Consider the following 20,566-nt stretch of genomic DNA (forward strand, 5'->3'; position numbering starts at 1 on the left):
TCAGTTTTGTAAATATAGTATATTCATATCCTTTCTGTGTTTCTGTAATGTTTACAGTGTAGTTACCATTCATGAAACTGCAGGCAGACCTGAGAGTTTATTTTGCTGAGTCACTCGAGTTGTGCGATGAATACGAATGTTCACTTATATAGATTACAGACAGTAGCTGTGGCAGAGTGTGAGAAATCAATAAAGGTTTTTTTTATGATTTTCAAGCGTATGCTCATGTTTTTGCCCATAAAGCTTTAATCATAAACCTGCGTGTTAAATGATTCTCACAATGTTCCGACATCTGTAAACCAGGAACATCTCCAGTCAACAGCTGCACGATTTGAATCTCCTCCATAATAATTGTTGTGCAATTAATACAGCATCATTGTTTTATAGTCGTCGTTTATACGTCCGATGGGTCAAATCTCCAAGAAATGGAAAGTGTCATGCAAAGAAAAATCGCTTCATGGTGCGACTTGTTTCCAGAAACTCCACCGGGCATCTTTTAATGATATTTTGGAAAATAAGAAAATCTGTCACCCTCATCTTTTATTTAAGTATGAAGAAGAGATCAACCCTAGCTAAGTCAAATTAAAATTAAATCCGCCTTCAGGCTCATTAAATACCACATAATGTTGTTTAGTCCATACAAATACTTAAATTATCAATCCTGCAGCAAAGAAATACATTAATCACAAGTGAACAAGGTAAATCATGTTTATTATTAATCATAATTTTCCAAATCTAAAGACTGATAAAGATATTTTATGGTTTCCAGAGTCCAGCTGCTTTGGGCTCACTGGGATGAGGAGGCAGAATTAAACCAAACAAAGGTTTCCAGCTGTTTTAACAAACATGCAGTTCACCTAAATATATATAAATTACTACGAGCATGAAATGTGTTTGCTTCTCTTCTCTCACGACTGGAGACTCATCAGCAGTCGTTTCAGTGACGGTTCCCGGCTGTGATTGTCCAGCTGCTTCCTCTTGTAAGTGCTTCTCTCTGACCTGAATCCCACGAAGGCTCCGGTCTCTGTCAGTTCTCATGTCTTGGTCTCGGACGTGTCCTGGACGAGTCCCTCCAGGTCCACCGTGGACTCGTACGTCTCGGGGACCAGCCCGGTCGGCTGCAGGACTTCAGGCACCGAGAAACTTTCCTCTGCCTCCACCGGTGCCAGGTTGGGATCTGACTCCACCTGCTCCGTCACCGGGGCGCTGGACTCCATCACCACCCGCATGATGCAGCCGGAGCCCAGGCCTGCTGCTGCTGCCGGCGGGGGGGCGGCGGCCTCCTGGTTTGTGGTTTCCTGGAGGTCGCCGGCGCCCGGGCTGTGATCCGTCTGCTCGGTGCTCAGCGAGACTCCCGCGGTTTTTGTTGAGTCATTCTCACCGGAGCTTCCCTCCACATCCTGAACGATCAGGTTCCTCAGTTTCCTCTGGCGGGGGTTGTAGTTCTCAGTGCGTTTGTGGATCTGAACGTGTCGTCTCAGATGAGCCTGGAAGACAGAAACAGGATTTTACATTTTTAATTAATCTACAACTATTCAGATAATCATTTAATCTCTGGTTCTAACTTCTACAATGTGAATATTTGCTTTTCTCAGTGCTCTGTGATCGTGAACTGAATCTCTTTGACATCCTTTGAATTCAAATATGACCGACTGCTGCATTATATTATTACTATTATTACTATTATTATTATATATACTGTTGCTGCCATTATTACTATATACTGCTACTATATTGGTATAATTACTATCATATATAAATATATATTATGTTATATTATATACTATATATACTGTACTATTTTTATATACTGTCTAACAATAACATTACCATCATATCATCAGTACTATTACCATCATCTTGCCACTGCACCTTATCTACCTATTTATCTTGTGTTTCTGTTTTTATTCTTTCTACCTCAATATTTTTTATTGTATTGTATTGTATTTTATTGTATTCAAATATACCGGCTGCTATGACGACTTAATTTCCCTTCGGGGATGAATAAAGTAATATCTATCTATCTATCTATCTATCTATCTATCTATCTATCTATCTATCTATCTATCTATCTATCTATCTATCTATCTATCTATCTATCTATCTATCTATCTATCTATCTATCTATCTATCTGATCTATCTATCTATCTATCTATCTATTATTCATAATATTGATGATTCCAAGCCGCTGCTACTCAGCTCGGTACATTTGTTTATTCAGATTTTATTAATATTGAATATATCACACGTCCAAGTTCAACACTGCACTTCCTTGGACCCTGAACACCACACACATCAAGTGTGAAGCTGATCAGATGAGCGAGATATGTGAGCCACATACAGACAAAGATTACGAGACAGATGTTTTTATAAAACCTTGTTGCGTGATTCAGATTAATTTCAGGATCAATTAACAGATCATCAGAGGATTTATTAACAAAATGGTGGAATAAGCTCCCACTCGACATCTGAAATCTGAAAGTTTACACATCTTCCGCCGAAAACTAAAAACACACCTCTTCCGACTGTACCTTGAATAAAAAAAAAAAAAAACGAACCACTTTTGAAACTAACACTTTGGTAGCACTAAAATGGCACTTACTTATAGCATATTGTAGTTTTGCTTTATTTCGAATAAATTGTACTGTCTTGATTCTTGTTGTTCTTGGTCTGTACCCTCGGGGTTGAATGCACTTATTGTAAGTCGCTTTGGATAAAAGCGTCAGCTAAATGAAATGAAATGTAATGTAATGTAACAATAATAGTTATTGAACCAACCTGTCGTGTGAACTTGTAGCCGCAGTCCAGGCACTCAAACTTCCTCATCCCTTTGTGGCGACGCAGATGAACCCGAAGCTGCTCCCTCGCTGGTGAAGAACCACATGAGAGAGTCTTTAGCACCGGATTCATCAGGAATAAAACTCGATGTGTTCATCGCACATTGAGCCAAACGATGCTGGTTGATCTGGATCTCACCTTTGAAGGTTTTGCCACAGATGTGGCAGCAGTGGGGTCGACCCTCCTCGTGCTTGCTCGCCTTGTGGCGGACCAGCGCTCCTTTCTCCGTGAACCGCTGCTCACAGACGTCGCAGCCGAAGGGACGCTCGCCAGTGTGCGTCCGATGGTGTTTATCTAGACTGGCTGGTAATAAAGAGACGACAATCAGTACAACAAACAACAGCCAGATGGCGCCATTACTCTCGCTGACAGAGGAATATTCAAAGTGGGAAGGGAGGAAGGATGTTTACTGACCTTGTGTCCTGAAGGTTTTCCCACAGAGGTGACACTGGAACGGCTTCTCGCCGCTGTGGATACGCAGATGCATGTTGAGGTTGTTCTTCTGGGAGAAGGCGTGGCCACACAGGGTGCAGACGAACGGACGCTCGTTCCTGGGAAGCACATCGAAAGAAAACACTCACGTATCCTGCACAGGTGTTTTTATATGGTCTTTAGCAACCTGGGCTCTATCATTTTAAATGTAAGTCTTTAAATGAATGGCTTCAGTCCAATAGATCCCATGTCTCACTTTAGACCATGCAGCTGCTTGTTGTCTCTGCTCCTGTGATCTTGAATTTCAATTTACAGGAGCACTCCAAAATCTCCTGGACTAATTCTGAAAGTTTATTAACTCCTATTCGTTTACACAGCCAATTTAAACCCGCTCCACTACCTGTGAATGGCCTTGATGTGCATCTGCAGCCCGTTGCGACTGGACGCTCGGTGGCCGCACTCCTCACACACGAACGGCTTCTCCCCTCGATGCTTCGCTGCTTCGTGGACACGCAGCTCCGTCCGGGTCAGGAAGGTCTTAGGACACTGGGGACACTTAAGGTGAAATGATGTTTAAACAGAGTGGAAACAACAAAATGAATTCAAGGCAAATGTACAAAAAAGTTAGTTGTACTACACAAGTTATAAGAGATATAAATATGTAAAAAGTATAGAAGATGTAAAAGGTTTTAAATATATATATATGGATGAAAATTAATTGAATCCTTCCACTCTTATTATGTCACTGGGTATTAAAAGACTAAAACATTAACAAGAGTAATTGTAAGTACATGGAAATCCATTTCACTGCAGTAAAAAGTATTTCAAAGAAGTTAAATTACACACTTGAAGTATTATTTAGTGTAGACACGTGGTCGTGAACATAGAAAAATGACATGTTGTTTTAACAGAGTGGAAACAACAAACTTATTTCTAGTTTTACTACACAAGTTATAAGAGATTATATAAAAAAAAGAAGAGATATAAATATGTAAAAAGTATAGAAGATGTAAAAAGGTTGTAAATATATACTGTATAAATGTGGATGAAAATTAATTGAATTCTTTCACTCTTATTATGTCACTGGGTATTAAAAGACTAAAACATTAATAAGAGTAATTGCAAGTACATGGAAATCCATTTCCCTGCAGTAAAAAGTATTTCAAAGAAGTTAAGTTACACACTTGAAGTATTATTTAGTGTAGACACATGATCGCGAACGTAGAAAAATGACATGTTGTTTTAACAGAGTGGAAACAACAAACTTATTTCTAGTTTTACTACACAAGTTATAAGAGATTATATAAAAAAAATTTGAGCTATAAATATGTAAAAGGTATAGAAGATGTAAAAAGGTTGTAAATATATACTGTATGAATGTGGATGAAAATTAATCGAATTCTTTCACTCTTATTATGTCACTAGGTGTTAAAGAAAGAAAACATTAATAAGAGTAATTCCAAGTACATGCAAATCCATTTCCCTGCAGTAAAAAGTATTTCAAAGAAGTTAAATTACACACTTGAAGTATTATTTAGTGTAGACACGTGATCGTGAACATAGAAAAATTACATGTTGTTTTAACAGAGTGGAAACAACAAACTTATTTCTAGTTTTACTACACAAGTTATAAGAGATTATATAAAAAAAAGAAGAGATATAAATATGTTAAAAGTATAGAAGATGTAAAAAGGTTGTAAATATATACTGTATAAATGTAGATGAAAATTAATTGAATCCTTCCACTCTTATTATGTCACTGGTTATTAAAAGACTAAAACATTAACAAGAGTAATTGCAAATACATGGAAATCCATTTCCCTGCAGTAAAAAGTATTTCAAAGAAGTTAAGTTACACACTTGAAGTATTATCTAGTGTAGACACGTGAACAGAGAGAAACTCACAGCGTGTGGTTTGGGGAAACCGTGGACCTTCATCATGTGAATCGTCAGGTTCTTCTTGTACATGAATTGTTCAGCACACAATGAGCACTGTGTGAAAATAAAGAGCATGTCAATGAAGATCATAGATAAAACTCATTTTATTTTAGCATTGAAACTGCTGGCAATCATGGTCAATCCCTCTCAACCCCCCCCCCCCCCCCCCCACACACACACACAAAACACTGGACCAGCTAAGGAGCAGCTTCAGCCACGGACTCATTCAACCCCCCCGCTGCTCGAAGGAACGATACAGGAAGTCGTTCCTCCCAACCGCAATAAGACTGTTCAACTCCTCCCCCTCTGTCAGAGCCTCCATCACAGAACTGCACTAAACCTGTCTCCTTGCACTGTGGACCTGTACAACCGCTCCATATACACTTACTTCACATCATATGTGATATGTGTTCATATAAACCATACTGATATAATATATCATTTTATACAATAATATTGTCTTTTGCACACTCATAGTATAGTATATTATCTATTGTATAGTCAAATACTTATATTTATACCTCCGCTATATATCATATTATATCATACTCTTTGTATATTCTTTGTATATATCAGTCTATATACACATATTTATACATTTGTACATGTTATTATTATTATTATTATATTTACTATTATTATAATATATACTGTTGCTGCCATTATTACTATATACTGCTTTTATATTGGTATAATTACTATCATATATAAATATATATTATGTTATATCATATACTATATATACTGTACTATTTTTATATACTGTCTAACAATAACATTACCATCATATCATCAGTACTATTACCATCATCTTGCCACTGCACCTTATCTACCTATTTATCTTGTGTTTCTGTTTTTATTCTTTCTACCTCAATATTTTTTATTTTATTCTATTGTATTGTATTGTATTTTATTGTATTCAAATATACCGGCTGCTATGACGACTTAAATTCCCTTCGGGGATGAATAAAGTAATCTATCTATCTATCTATCTATCTATCTGTCTATCTATCTATCTATCTATCTATCAAACTAACTAACTAACTAACTAACTAACTAACTAACTAACTATCTATCTATCTATCTATCTATCTATCTATCTATCTGTCTGTCTGTCTGTCTGTCTATCTATCTATCTAACAAACTAACTAACTAACTAACTAACTATCTATCTATTTATCTATCTATATGATTTGTTGTCGTGGGGGGGGCACCTTGTGGGGCATTTCTCCGGTGTGCGACACATTGTGTAGACGTAGCTGCTCTTTTCCTTTGAAGGTCTCTGAACACGTGGAGCAGGTGTACGTCTGGAATCAGAACAAACCAGGAACACGAGTGTTACACTTTCACATGTGGAGTTGAGGTTTTGGACCTGAACCTGTTTGACTTCCTGACTCACCTGCACTCGAGCACAATCTCTGATCTCATGTATTAAGAGATTCTCCTTCCTGAAGTATCTCTTCCCACACTTCACGCAGCCGAAGGGCCTCTCGCCCGTGTGTCGCCTGGAAGAGAAAACACACGTCAGTGGATTCCACAGAAACCTGAAGGAGAAGAAACAGAGAAGACATTCACCTGTTGTGGACCTTGAGGTAGTACTTGCTCTTGAAGGACTTGTCGCAGGTGGGACACTGCACCGAGTCCTTCTGCGAGTCGTCCTCCTCCGCCTCGCCGTTCTCTGCCGTCTCCGTCTTCCTCTGGGTCCTGCGTCTCCGGGCCGTCGATGTGGACGAAGCTGAAGGAGTCGGCTCGGCCACGGGAACGTACTCTTCATCCGAACCCTCCGTGACGCCCTCCAAATCCCCCCCGTCCTCCTCTTCCTCCTCCAGCACCCGGTTCACGCCGTTGTCGTTTGTGTCAATCTGCAGCTCGGGTGTCTGCAACGATAACAACCATGTTAGTGTTAATCATTACTTGCACCTGTAGATGCATGTGTAACAGTGTAAATATGTTGATAGTTAAAATCCTGTCCAACCAGGAACTGCAGTCATAGTTTGTGTATGTATTTCTTTTATTTTGCCGTGTACATCTTATTTTGAAGGCCCACAACGGGAACTTCTGGGGATTAGTGGGGCGCAACCTTTTTTTTACTTCAGATGCAGATTCCCCAGCACTGAGTAAGTTGTGTCGCTCTGTCTGTCAGTGTTTTAGTTGATATTGGTTAATTTAGTGTTTAAAACGTGTTTAATAATAAAATGCAACTTTTGTAGCTTTTCTTTTATAGATGACTGTGTCCTTTTTGTTGTTGCAGGTATGTTGTTCATAGTAGTAAATTGTAAATCTATACGATCACGTGTTAGCCAGATGCAGATACCCCAGCGCTGAATGACTGTGTCCTTTCTGTTGTTGCAGACACAGAAAATAAAGTTAAATTGTTTCACCAAGCCTGCCTCACGTGAAATGAATGAATAGAGCAGCAGTGAAAAACACAGACGGTCACACATGTAGCAACAAATACACAATCACAGTGAGGTGTGTCATGCTTCCTGTATGTGTGTATTTTACCTCAGCTTCTACACTTGGCTGATCTGGATTTTGATTTCCCACGTCACCACTTTCCTTCTCCACAGGGATATTTGATGCTTTAGTGCTTGGTGTTTCAGAGGCTGTTACATCAGTGGTGGGGACCTCATCGGTCACCAGCCGCTTGGGACCCTTCACTACTCGACCTGAGCGGGTGGTCGTGGTCGCGGTGGTAGTGGCGGCTGGTTCAGGATCGAACGCAGAATCATCTTTTGTTACCAGGACCACCTTCTCGTCTCTGACCGGACCCTGAGGGGTCGTGTCTGCCGGGGTCTTTCGAGGTCGGCCTCGTTTACGCTTGAGAGGAACAGGATCCACGGAGGTTTGCTTGAAGCGCTCACAGAGCAGAAGAGCTGCTGGGACACACAGGCTGGCGGCGGCGTGCTGCACCTGGTCCAGGTTCTCAGGGTCCAGCTTCAGCTCCCCGGTGTACAGGAAGTCCAGCAGCAGCTCCAGGCCGGCGGTGGGACACTCCTGGAGGCGGAGCTCCATGCACGGGGGGGCGGGCATGGGGGGGTGCTGGAACAGGTCACTGAAACAGGCCAGGATGTTGCGGTGGGCGAGGTACACCAGCCCACCTCCCACGTTCAACGCTGCATCACAGAACCTGCCTAGCGCCCTCTGCTGGTTCAGGGAGGACAGGACGTGCTGAGCATGGCTGCTCCCGGCTGCAGGCATCGCTCCACTGATCACTGCTGCTGCTCAGACACACACACATAACAACACACACACAGAGATCTGTTATTCACTGGGAATCTATAAAGAAACTGAGAACTATCACAATAATTCATGATTATCCTTTTATTTATCCTGACTCAGACTTTTATTCCACCCCCACACCTCTAGGATGTGTTAAATTAACACATATTATATTATATTATACTGCATTACATAACATATTGCAATTTGACACTGTTCACTGTTTTGCATTTAGCATTTCACTTTTTATATCTTTTATCTTTTATATCTTTTTATTCAGAAATGTTTATGTCAAAATAAATGTTACTTTGTATAAATATTGCTAAAAAGTGAGTAAATAAGAAGTAACAGTGAGTAAATATATACTGGTTTCCTATTTTTTATTGCTCTCCTATGTATGTTGTATTTATTGTGTTTTTATGTTTCTATGTTCATTGTTTGCACCAATAACCAGAGCAAATTCCTTGTATGTGTAAACGTACTTGGCAATAAAATACTTCTGATTCTGATTTATTCAGCTTTCTACTGTCTTAGATCCTCCTAGAACTAAAATGAGTTGTCAGTTAATCAGTGAAATTGTTTGACAAAGAAAAATCATGAACCAGTTTGATAAGGAATTCATTGTTTACGTGTTTTTAAAAAAAGGGAAAAGCTGATTTATTTTCTCGACTGTGACGATTAGCAGCTTTTAATTATCCTAAGAGTGAGTGAGCTTGGTATTATCAGGTTTTATTATTTTAAATCACTAATTAAAATAACTAGAAAATCGATAATTAAAAGAATGACTAGTCTTATACCGTCCTTTAAATTTTATATCTAAGTACAAAGAGAGCCAAACACCAGTTAAATCATAATACAGTATCAGAGACATTTTCTTTTTTCTTTTATTTTCCTTTAAATGTCATTTTAATGTGTTCTTAAGTTACTTAAAATATTTTCTCTTATATGAATTACATTTATCCATGTTTTTATTCTATTAACAGGTTTTTATTTATATCAATATTGTATGTAAAACACTTTGAGCTACATTTATTGTATGAAAGGTGTTATACGAATAAAGTTTATTGTTATTTTTATACAGATTATCTAGTTTGATAAGGAACTCAATGTTTAAGTGTTTTTAAAGAAAAGGAAAAGCTGATTTAATCTTCTGGACTGTGACGATTAGCAACTTCTATTTATCCTAAGAGTGAGTGAGCTGAGTTTTATCAGGTTTTGTCTTTTAAATCACTAATTAAAATAACTAGACAATCAATAATTAAAAGAATTACTAGTATTACACCGTCCTTTAAATTTAATATCTAAGTACAAAGAGAGCCAAACACCAGTTAAATCATAATACAGTATCAGAGACACTTTCTTTTTTATTTACTTTTCTTTTAAATGTCATTTTAACGTGTTCTTAAGTTACTTAAAATATTTTCTCTTATATGAATTACATTTTTGCATGTTTTTATTCTATTAACATGTTTTTATTTTGATCAATATTGTATGTAAAACAACTCGAGCTACATTTATTGTATGAAAGGTGTTATACGAATAAAGTTTATTGTTATTATTATACAGATTATCCAAAAATACTTGGCCAACACACCTGCTTCTGATAAACAGTGGTGAAAGTAATAAAGTACATTTACTCAAGTACTGCACTTTTACTTGAAGTACTGGCTGCAGATAAAAATGGCCCCTGCACTGTTTACAGTGGTTCATAAAACCTGCAGACACATTTACTCCATGTATTACCTTTCATCTGAGCTGATGACGCACTAACCACGTGGGTTATTAAGAATACAGATTTATAGAATATTTTCCTGGCTTCAGTGCATCTGCATTTTTCAGTAAATATTAAAAAATATCCATCTACCTGTGCAGCTTCACGTTTATTTCCTTGCGCAGATCTTTAAAGACGCTCCCTTAGCGTGCCACTCACCCGACAGCAGCATGTCCTCGCTCTCATCTGCGGGGATCGAACCCACGGCGAGGATCGATTCCCCTTTACCACCGAGCCGCACCTGATCCCAGGCCAGTGCTCACAGGAGGAAACTAACAGAGCAAAGCTTCTCTGTCTGCAGCTTGTTTTCGTTTCTTTTAGGCCCCTAAAAAACTGCAAACCGGAAGCGGAAGTGACGGTGTTTACCCGATGAACTCCGGGAACAGTCTTTGTTGCCCTTTATCAAAAATCGACATTCGTTGCTATAACAATTAAATTACAGCAATTCAAGTGTTCATTTGGGATTAAAATGATGTTTGTTGTTTTTTAATGTGGTATGTGATCAGTTTAAATATATAAACAAGGCTGAAAAGCCACTTTAAAGTGTAAACAGGGAAACACCGGGTAAGGTCATAGTCGACCATCCGGACGCTGCGTGGGTCTGCAGCTCACACATGTTAGCTAGCTCGTTAGCACCGCTGCGTTAGCACGTAGCCTCCTCCTGGGATTCACTCAAGTAAATTACTAACTCTTAACTCCTCTTAAATCATTAAAGCGCTCATCCACATCCCGGAAGTGGTTTTTATTTTATTTTTCACTCCAAGCTGGGGGGTAAGTTCTCTCCATCGCAGCCCTACAGCAGCAGCAGCTAGCCTAGCAGCTAATGCTAGGCTAGCTGCTAATGCTAGTTTCATGCTGCGACAGGCAGCTGAGGAAACTTCAAGCTGGGTTTTAAAACCTCTAACTTTATCTGGCTCCTCCATCTTAAGTTGTTTGACCACTCGGACTCACAAGTGGAGGAATTAGAAGCTAACATGCTGCTGTGTTAGCATGGTTAGCTTAGCTGTGCACTGTTGTGACAATCAAGCTATATATGGCTATATGAAGTCTCATATATATATATATATATATATATATATATGAGACTTATGCAGAACTTATATATATATCGTAGTTCTGCAGCTGACTGTTTTATTGATGATTCATCTGCAGAATGTTTTCTCCCCTTACTGATTAGCAAATTGTTCAATGTGTCAAAAACACATGTGCACATTCATGTGTCTAGAATGTCTGTCAAACTTCCAAAACAAAAAGAAACCTCCATAAGTCCATACGTTTACATTAACTTGTGAATCTGAACTTAAGCATTTGTCAGAAATGAATGAGAACTGTTAATATCACGTATTCAGATAAACATTCTTCTAGTTTGCTCCAACAAAACAAATATGTAAATTCAGTTTTATAGAGAAAACCTAGAAATCTTCATGTTTCTTTCGGGTGTTAAATGTATTTTCTTACACAATTTTGTTCAATGATCAGAATAGTGCCGATTATTTTTCAGTTGATGGATTCATTGCTGCAGCTCTAATAATTAAAATTATTGCGTCACAAATTAGTAATTGGTTTATTTTCCTTCTATGGACGTATTAAAATCACAAGCAACTTTTTGTTGATCATTCAGTACATCAAAAAAAGTCGTACTTCATTACAGCTTATTTCAGTATTTTTCTCAGCTTCTTTGACATGAGGATTTTCTGTTAGTCTCAGTTTCATATCATCTTACACTCGCCCTCAAATAGATAAATAAGATGTTAACTCACATAAGAATTCTTGCACATATTTGATTAAATTAATCTACTGAGAATAGATGAATATATCATACATGTTGTATTGTAATGTGCTGTTAACAGAGTGTATTACACATCTTGTTCCCTCGTAGACGATTCACCTTTTTGCTAATTCTCTGCCTCTTTTTATTCCAGGCTCCCCCCTTTGTTTTTCACCGGCTCCTTCATGAGTAATTGTTGTTAAAAGAAAGATGAAGGTGAAGAAAACAGCACAGGTCCAAGGCCACGCCAAGTCTCAGAAGTGGAAAGATGTGAGAGGTAAACGGAGCCGGACTCCCGTCACTTCCTCTCAGCTCAGCTCCTCTCCGGTCATGGCGAGGATGGTGAAGGAGCACAAGGCCACGGTGAAGAAGAAGCCCTCGGTCAAGAGGCTGCAGACTAAAGCCAAGTCTGTGTCTGACTCTAAGAAAAACACTCCACAGCCTGAACCCAAGAAACCCTACATCCAGGCGAACGGAAGTGCAGCCTTCACGATGGACAACGAGTCCGACGACTCACAGGAGTGGAAGGCGTATTCCCAGGCTGCTCACGGGAACGGCGTGGGGACGGCGGCGGACACGGACGACTTCCGACCGGGTCGACTGGAGGGAGAGGCTCTGCATTACTGTGCAGAGCGAGACGATCAGCAGAACCACGCTGTGCTCGTCATGCAGATGGATCAGGTGTGTGTCAGGATTAGGGTTGCAAAATTCTGGGAATATTCAAAGTTGGAACCTTTCCATGGGAATATACGGGAATAAACGGGAATATACGGGAGTTAACGGGAATAAACTGGAAATGTTGTGGGTAATTTATACTAACTGTATTTACCTTGTCATATACAGACATAAATATAAACATTTTGTTGTGTCATAGGCTGATTTGAGCCCTGAGGAAACTTTGGGCACTTGACTATATGCTTCTGCATCGTTGTGTCATTCTTAACATAGGTCTTTGCACAGTATTTGCAAATGTACACAGCCTTTCCTTCTACATTGGATGAGGTGAAATGTCTCCACACATGAGAGAGTGCACGTGGCATTGTTCTGTAGAATAAGATGAGAAAAAAGTTTGTAAAAAAACACTAATGCAATGCCAGAGATATAAATAGTTAGCCAAACAATTGGAATCGTCTGTGAACATATTTTACAATTGATGGATAAATGAATGGAAATAGTCTAGATGAACAGATGAACAATCCTCAATCAGCATGCTAATATATTTCCCCAGTAATATCATGGAAACTTACCTGACTAGTCCTTCACTCTACAGCAGGCCTCAATAGCCCTGCTGTAGAGTGAAGCATGCTGGGAGTTATCTGTGCATGTGATGGAAGAATGCACAGTGGAGGGTTGAAACTCAACGTTCCATACATCTTTAAAATAGAGTTTTAAAAGATGTTTTTATTGCTCAGCGTTTAATTTGCGTAGTTTTTTTTTTTTTTTTTAAATTCCCAAAATACCCGAGCTAAACTTCCCATGGAAAGTTTCCAAAAAGGTTCAGTAATTTACCGGAAACCTTCCTCCCCTTTGCAACCCTAGTCAGGATACTTCACGTAGTAACAACAACAGCAAATCTTTCAAACCCTTCATTCCATTTCTTTAACTGAACACCACCATGTCCTCCTGCAGAACCTGTGTTTCCGGGGGAAGTGTTTCCTGACCTGCCTGTACGGGCGAGTAGAAGTCATGGGCTTCACTATCGAGGAGGGCCAGCAGTCGTACCCGCTCTTCTCCCCCGCCTCACATTGTCCACTGACCATCAGTGCAGTGGAAAGCTCTGCTAACTCCAGAGATCACAGCACTGAGGCGTCACACATCCTCCGAAAGTATCTGACAACAGGTAAACAATCAATCTCCTATTAGTTATTTGTGTATTTGTTTTTTTGAGTGTCTTGTTTGATGCATTATATTTATCTTGACTGTTTCTTCTGCAGCGTCTCTGAAGAAGTTGCTGAAAAGCGTGACGTCCCGCTCGTCCATCATCCTGCTGGAGCCCATGGAGACGCCTCTGACCCGGTTTCTGTCGAGCTTCAAAGAGCTCAACGAGTTGTTCAGCCCCCCGATGGTAAATAAACTGATGTTTTTTACATTTTCTTCTCATATAATATCACAGAATGTTGCCGTCTCTGTCAGAGTTGACTAACAGAAGCTTTTCCCCACCGGCCTTGTCTCTAGAGTGAACTGGTGTCGGCCGTTCTGGACACTCCCCTCAATGGTTTGGGAATGATTCCTCTGGTGAGCAGCGTCGAGGGCCTGAAGTTATCAAAGAGCCACAGAGACGCTCTGAAGTCGGTGGTCAGCGCCTGCAAGGGTGAGTCCCTGGGAGACATGGAGTTCATTGTGTAAACTGGAGGAAACGTTGTGTCTGGAGACTTTAATGTAGCTGTCCTGGTTATATGTTTCACTTTGAAAGTGGAACAAATCTGTCTTAAAGTCAATTTGTTCCAAAGGCTTCATCAGTGCAGTCAGACTCACTATGTGTCTGAACTCGATGATACAAGAAGCAAACAAAATCAAGTCAATAAATCTATGAAACACTTAATGAACCAACCTTGAAGTTGCTGAGGAGATTCGTTTTGAGTTAAATCACTTTTCAGGTCCAGCTCAAAAGATGAAATACTGTGGAAAAGTTCAATTTAGTTTAATTCAAAAGGTGAAACTTTCAGATAATCCAGGTTTCTTTGAAATCAGCCTTCAGCTCGTCGGTATTCATCATTTTAACAGAATGATTTGATGTATCACTGAACCAGCCTGAGAGAAACAGCCACCAGAAGAGGCTGCTGTTGTACCAAGGCAACACAGGATGTCTTAAAGGAGCAGTCCACAATTACACACTAGATATTAATGTTGTGAGGCCTCCAGTTACCATCCACTGGTGTAGAGTTACATTTAAACCATTATAAGGGGAATTTTTTTTAATGACCTTTACTTATTATATAATTTAGGGAGTGAAATAAGCTGCTGGAGTGAGACGTTAAGGTTTTAAACAAGTTTTAAATCCCTCACGGACGCAGCCTGAGAGAAAACAGAAAATAGTTTTTTCCTATTCATCTAACTTTTCAGTGCCACCAGCTTCGTATCAGTTTTAATTTCTGAATAAAACCCTGCACTGTGTGTAACAGACTGAAGTCGACAGATCTATGTGTTCAAACCACATTTAGTTGACCCCTGTGTGTTGTTCTCAGGGGACATGGATGGTTGTGCAGTTATCCTCGTATGTGGAACAAAGAATGTGGGCAAGTCCTCATTCATCCGCACCCTCATCAACACTTTACTGAATCAGTAAGTTCTCTTATTATTAACACAACATGCTTTCTTCATTTGTATAAAACGTATTGTGATGTATCTTCAGTTTTTATGTCAAGATTATTCATCATATTGAATTCTTGAATCGTGATGTGGTTGGTGTTGATATGATCCCTGTGCGTTACAGTACTTAACATTCCTATAGAAGCAGATACAGTCAAAATATGAGATAATAATACGATCTAACGTTTGTCTCTTTGTGTGTCTGCAGCACCACGTGTGTAGATTATTTGGAAGGCGACCTGGGTCAAACAGAATTCACCCCCGCTGGTTGTCTGTCGTTGTCAGTTGTCAGCGAACCACTTCTAGGTAGGTTTATTAAATCACCTTCCACACTTCTTCAGCTGCAGCTCATTTCATCAACTCCTCCTTTTAATATGTATATGTTTATTCCATATTCCTGTGCTGTGGATTAGTAGATTGACCCTGAGTGGTTTTTTCAGGTCCGCCCTTCACTCACCAGCGCTCACCGGAGCACATGATCTACTACGGTCAGTCGTCCTGCGAGTCCAACCTGGACCGGTACCTGGAGTCCCTGAAGTCCCTGTGGCGCAGACGCCCCCAGAGCAGAGAGACCCCCGTCATCATCAACACCATGGGCTGGGTCAAAGGTCAGCAGGGAACCAACATGACGAGTTGTGATTACACTGGTTGTAAATTGTGTCTTGAGTGTTTGTTTCCTGGTCTTTGCGATCCACAGGATTCGGGTTCGAGCTGCTCGTGGACATGATCCGCTTCTTCCCGGTCTCGCACGTGGTCCAGCTCGGTCACGGCGGTTCGACCCAGTGTCCCGTCCTCAGTCCGGAGTTCCTGAGGACGGCACACGGCTTCCAGACGCACCCCCCGACCCAGACCGCCCTGGAGGAGTTCACAGAGAGCCACAGCCCCCCCCGAAGCTACACTCACCTCATTGTACAAGCAGAGTTTCAGGGGGTGGCGCGTCAGGGAACAGCGTGAGTTCACCTCATCGGCCTGGGAGTCAATAGGAAAGCTTTGATTTAGTCTATTGTGTGTTGTTTATTGTGTGTGTGTGTGTGTGTGTGTTGTACATGACAGGAAACACCAGCGCAGCAATGAGCACAGAGAGCTGTCCCTGCTGTCCTACCTGAGTCAGCTGCAGTCTCCTGATCCTGGACCAGTTCGGCCTCTACACAGCCTCACACCGTACCAGGTACAGGACCCAGAGGAGGCAGTGAACTCTCCTCTCATCACCTGATAAGACTGTTTCTACCTATCTATTGTATAGTTAAATACTTATATTCATACCTCAACTATATATCATATATTATATCATACTCTCTGTATATTCTTTGTATATATAAGTCTATATACACATATTTATACATGTGTACATGTTATAATTACTATTATTATTTCACTATTACTATTATTATTATATATACTGCGTCTGCCATTATTACTATATACTGCTTTTATATTGGTATAATTACTATCATATATAAATATATATTATGTTATATTATATACTATATATACTGTACTATTTTTATATACTGTCTAACAATAACATTACCATCATATCATCAGTACTATTACCATCATCTTGCCACTGCACCTTATCTACCTATTTATCTTGTGTTTCTGTTTTTATTCTTTCTACCTCAATATTTTTTATTGTATTGTATTTTATTGTATTCAAATATACCGGCTATCTATCTAGATAGATAGATAGATAGATAGATAGATAGATAGATAGATAGATAGATAGATAGATAGATAGATAGATAGATAGATAGATAGATAGATAGATAGATAGATAGATTACTTTATTCATCCCCGAAGGGAAATTAAGTCGTCATAGCAGCCGGTATATTTGAATACAATAAAATACAATACAATAGAATAAAATAAAAATATTGAGGTAGAAAGAATAAAAACAGAAACACAAGATAAATAGGTAGATAAGGTGCAGTGGCAAGATGATGGTAATAGTACTGATGATATGATGGTAATGTTATTGTTAGACAGTATATAAAAATAGTACAGTATATATAGTATAGTAATTATACCAATATAATAGCAGTATATAGTAATAATGGCAGCAACAGTATATATAATAGTAATATAATAATAATAATTATAACATGTACACATGTATAAATATGTGTATATAGACTTATGTATACAAAGAATATACAGAGTATGATATAATATATGATATATAGTAGAGGTATAAATATAAGTATTTGACTATACAATAGATAATATAATATACTATGAGTGTAAGAATATGTAAACGGAGTGTGCAAAAGACAATATTATTGTATAAAATGATATATAATATCAGTATGGTTTATATGAACACATATCACATATGATGTGAAGTAAGTGTATATGGAGCGGAGTGTTGTACAGGTACACAGTGCAGGAGACAGGTATATTTAGTTAGACACGTATATTTAGTATATTTAGTCTCTTACGTTTCTGTTTGTTATGTGGTTCAAACAAATGAGTAACTGAGATGCTGGAGTCAGTCGGAGCCTCAACAGTTTCCCTCTGATCCCTCAGGTGCCGCACTCAGCCGTGGCTCTCGGTGTGATCCACTGCGAGGTGATGCCCGGTCACATGTTCTACGCGGCCAACGCCTCCCTGGTGGGACTCTGCTGTTTGGCGGAGAAGATCACGAGCAGAGGAGGTCCGGTGCTGTTGTCCCAGGCTCCCATCTGTCCCTGTGTGGGCTTTGGTACGTAAGCTGCTCCGTGCTGGGAAGTCAGGATTCTTGTCACTTCAAATCAAACTCTCAGATCGGATTCGCAGCTCAAGTCAAACCTGTGCAGACAACATGAGAAGCTTGTCTGGTTTGATTCCAGAATGTTCTTCCTGTTACGAGATGGTGTGAGTCAAAGGTTTCACCGAACTCTGAGTCAATCAGCTGTTTGTGTGTTGTGTGTCGCAGGTGTGCTCCGAGGTATCGACATGGCCCGAGGTCTCTACCTCCTGCTGACGCCTGTAGATCCCTCCGTCCTCCGCAAGGTCAACTGTCTCCTGCTGGGAGCCATCTCGCTGCCTTTCTTCGTCCTCACAACTCAGGTCAGAGGACATGGAATACACAACTCTCTGCAAACAACACTACACTTTGTGAAACACTTTGTGGTACCGCAGCATCCGGGCCCGCACCACCAGGCTCAGAGACAGTTTCATCCCCCAGGCCATAAGACTTTTAAACTCCTCTGAACTGCAATAACTCCACCAAACCAGCACCCTGGTATATCTGCATATTTGCACCAGCACCGTAATAAGCATATTTGAATATTTGCACTACTTCACAAATTGAACTATTGACTTATTTTTCTCCTCATCTGTAAAGATATATATTCATTTTATTTTTTGATATTCTATTTTATTCTATTTTATTGATATTCTATTTTATTCTATTTTATACTATTTCTATTTTTATTTTATTTTTTTGGTTGAAACTACTGAGCATTGCTTAACGAGAGCCTGTGACCCAAGTGTTTCATTGCCAGCGACTGCTTCATGTTATCTCTGTGCATTTGACAATAAAATCTTGAATCTTGAATCTTGAAACACATGAAATATTGGATCAGTCCGAAGCGTTCTGCCGAGCCGAGTTCACACCGCACGACTTTCAAAGTACACGTCGTACACCTAACTTCCTGTTGAAGTCACTAACGCTTCCTGTGTGTGTGTGTGTGTGTGTGTGTGTGTGTGTGTGTGTGTGTGTGTGTGTGTGTGTGTGTGTGTGTGTGTGTGTTTCAGTCTGACCTTGAGGGAGAGAAGCCGTACGTCACAGCGGACTACAGCTTCGATCTGACCGGGGCAGGAAAGCTGCGAGTCTTCAAGGGTCTGACGAGACCCAGTCAGATGTAAAGACTTTATCTACAGAAGCATCACTTCATCGCCTTTTTCCCTTCTGGACTGGAGGCTGACTCAGAACCGGTCAGCGCTGGCCTTCTGATTGGACAGAACCGAGGTGGAGTCCGGACACTTTTTCTTCTTCTTCTCATTTCAAGAGTCAGACGGACCCGGGACTCGGACTCTGCAGGACGAGACGGACGCCGGACGCCGTGAAGGAGTCACACGGCCGATGATCTCACACCTTGTAGTTACAGCTCCTGTTCGATGTATTTTATCTGTGGGTGACATTCCAAACAAATGAAAACTGCCACAAATTAAAACGAGAAACAACTTTTGTTCAGACTTCTTGTTTTCAGGTGCTTTTCTTAGTACTAGTAGTTGTTTGTTTTAAAGTCACAACTCACAATCCATGTAGATTTCAATCCAACGATGGCTTTTGAAACCAGTGTAGACTCTGATTCACGCAGTTTTTATTTAGTTGTATTATGGAGTAAAATATTCTCTACATTATTTATGTTTACATCCGAAACTCGGTCGACACGGCAGAGTAACGAAGGATCTTTCACGTGATGTCATCTGTAAATCTGACAAATTGACACATGAAAGAAGCCGGTATTTGTCAGTATTATGTTTATTTATGTGAAACTGACAAACTGCTTTCACTGTTGTTATTGTTTTAAACGTCCACTCGAGTGTTTCTGCTCTTACGGCTCAATCGAGAGGTTTTTGTAAATGTTCACAGGCTCGTGTTGGATCTAAAAAAGAATAAAGATCATTTTGTGTATTGGGGCTGAGACTCGTGCCACAGGGGGGGGGCAGAACAAATACTGTCTGGGGTATTTCTCTTTCTACAGAGGTTCATATACAGGAAGTGTCGAGGATAAGAGAAGTGAAGTGAAGTCAGAACAGACCCAGTCATTGTAAGAGTCTTAAAAGCAAATGAAGGTTAATGTAAGAAATGACTCAACGGACTGAGCTCTTGGTTCTCTGTCCGGAGGAACTGAAGGAGGAACCGAAGGAACCGAAGGAGGAGGACGCTCGGTCGTAAACAACCACACACTCAGTGGAGAATTGCTAATTTGTTAAGTGGGCTGTTTTAACGTCCCCTCTCTGCCCCCGTGCTGCTCTTTGTTCGCTGTTCTCCGCCTCTTCATTGAGGGCGGCTGCATACAAACACAGCACAGCGGCGTTTGGGCCGAGTCATTGTTTTGGCTTTGTCGTGTCAGATGTTTTCCCATAGACCTCATGCAAAGCAAAGAGGAATCCCACTGCAGCGGAGCCACGAGACGGACCTGAAACAACACGTCTGTGCAGCGTGTCCCCGTGCAAACATCAGAGTTAGAGGAGGTAGAGCCACAGAGAAATCCACTGAGGCTCTGATGTAAGAGATTAATAATTCATTGACCCTTTAGGATTTACATGAGGCTGCAGACGTGTGGGTGCAGCCTTC

General features: G+C 40.2%; 2 protein-coding genes across 2 annotated transcripts; one reads left to right on the forward strand and one right to left on the reverse strand.

Annotated features, from left to right (window-relative positions):
- Positions 1–690: 690 nt before the first annotated feature.
- zbtb48 (zinc finger and BTB domain containing 48) lies at positions 691–10,514 on the reverse strand. The gene is made up of 11 exons (XM_061075201.1): positions 10,362–10,514; positions 7,715–8,430; positions 6,785–7,086; positions 6,609–6,714; positions 6,424–6,516; positions 5,177–5,263; positions 3,672–3,826; positions 3,254–3,390; positions 2,978–3,142; positions 2,780–2,868; positions 691–1,487 (listed from the first exon to the last, which is right to left on the reverse strand). The coding sequence occupies exons 1-11, from the start codon at positions 10,372–10,374 to the stop codon at positions 1,035–1,037; spliced, it is 2,316 nt and encodes a 771-aa protein (XP_060931184.1). The 5' UTR covers positions 10,375–10,514; the 3' UTR covers positions 691–1,034.
- A 293-nt stretch (positions 10,515–10,807) lies between these two features.
- On the forward strand, positions 10,808–19,905 carry nol9 (nucleolar protein 9). The gene is made up of 13 exons (XM_061074765.1): positions 10,808–10,973; positions 12,125–12,651; positions 13,600–13,810; positions 13,905–14,035; positions 14,146–14,281; positions 15,156–15,252; positions 15,488–15,585; positions 15,720–15,887; positions 15,977–16,229; positions 16,333–16,447; positions 17,806–17,980; positions 18,194–18,327; positions 19,018–19,905. Exons 2-13 carry the CDS (start codon positions 12,181–12,183, stop codon positions 19,126–19,128), a joined length of 2,100 nt encoding a protein of 699 aa, XP_060930748.1. The 5' UTR covers positions 10,808–10,973; positions 12,125–12,180; the 3' UTR covers positions 19,129–19,905.
- The last annotated feature ends 661 nt before the right edge of the window (positions 19,906–20,566 follow it).

This window comes from Limanda limanda, chromosome 7 (genome assembly GCF_963576545.1).
Source record: "Limanda limanda chromosome 7, fLimLim1.1, whole genome shotgun sequence".
Taxonomy (NCBI): domain Eukaryota; kingdom Metazoa; phylum Chordata; class Actinopteri; order Pleuronectiformes; family Pleuronectidae; genus Limanda; species Limanda limanda.

Coding starts and splice junctions, on each gene's coding strand:
- nol9 (XM_061074765.1), top strand. CDS start 12,181: ATGAAGGTGAAGAAAACAGCACAGGTCCAAGGCCACGCCAAGTCTCAG. Junction 13,811..13,904: donor CCGAAAGTATCTGACAACAG/GTAAACAATCAA, acceptor TTTCTTCTGCAG/CGTCTCTGAAGAAGTTGCTG. Junction 15,253..15,487: donor ATCAACACTTTACTGAATCA/GTAAGTTCTCTT, acceptor GTGTGTCTGCAG/CACCACGTGTGTAGATTATT.
- zbtb48 (XM_061075201.1), bottom strand. Junction 6,715..6,784: donor TACCTCAAGGTCCACAACAG/GTGAATGTCTTC, acceptor TTTCTCTTCCAG/GCGACACACGGGCGAGAGGC. Junction 5,264..6,423: donor CCGGAGAAATGCCCCACAAG/GTGCCCCCCCCA, acceptor ATTTTCACACAG/TGCTCATTGTGTGCTGAACA.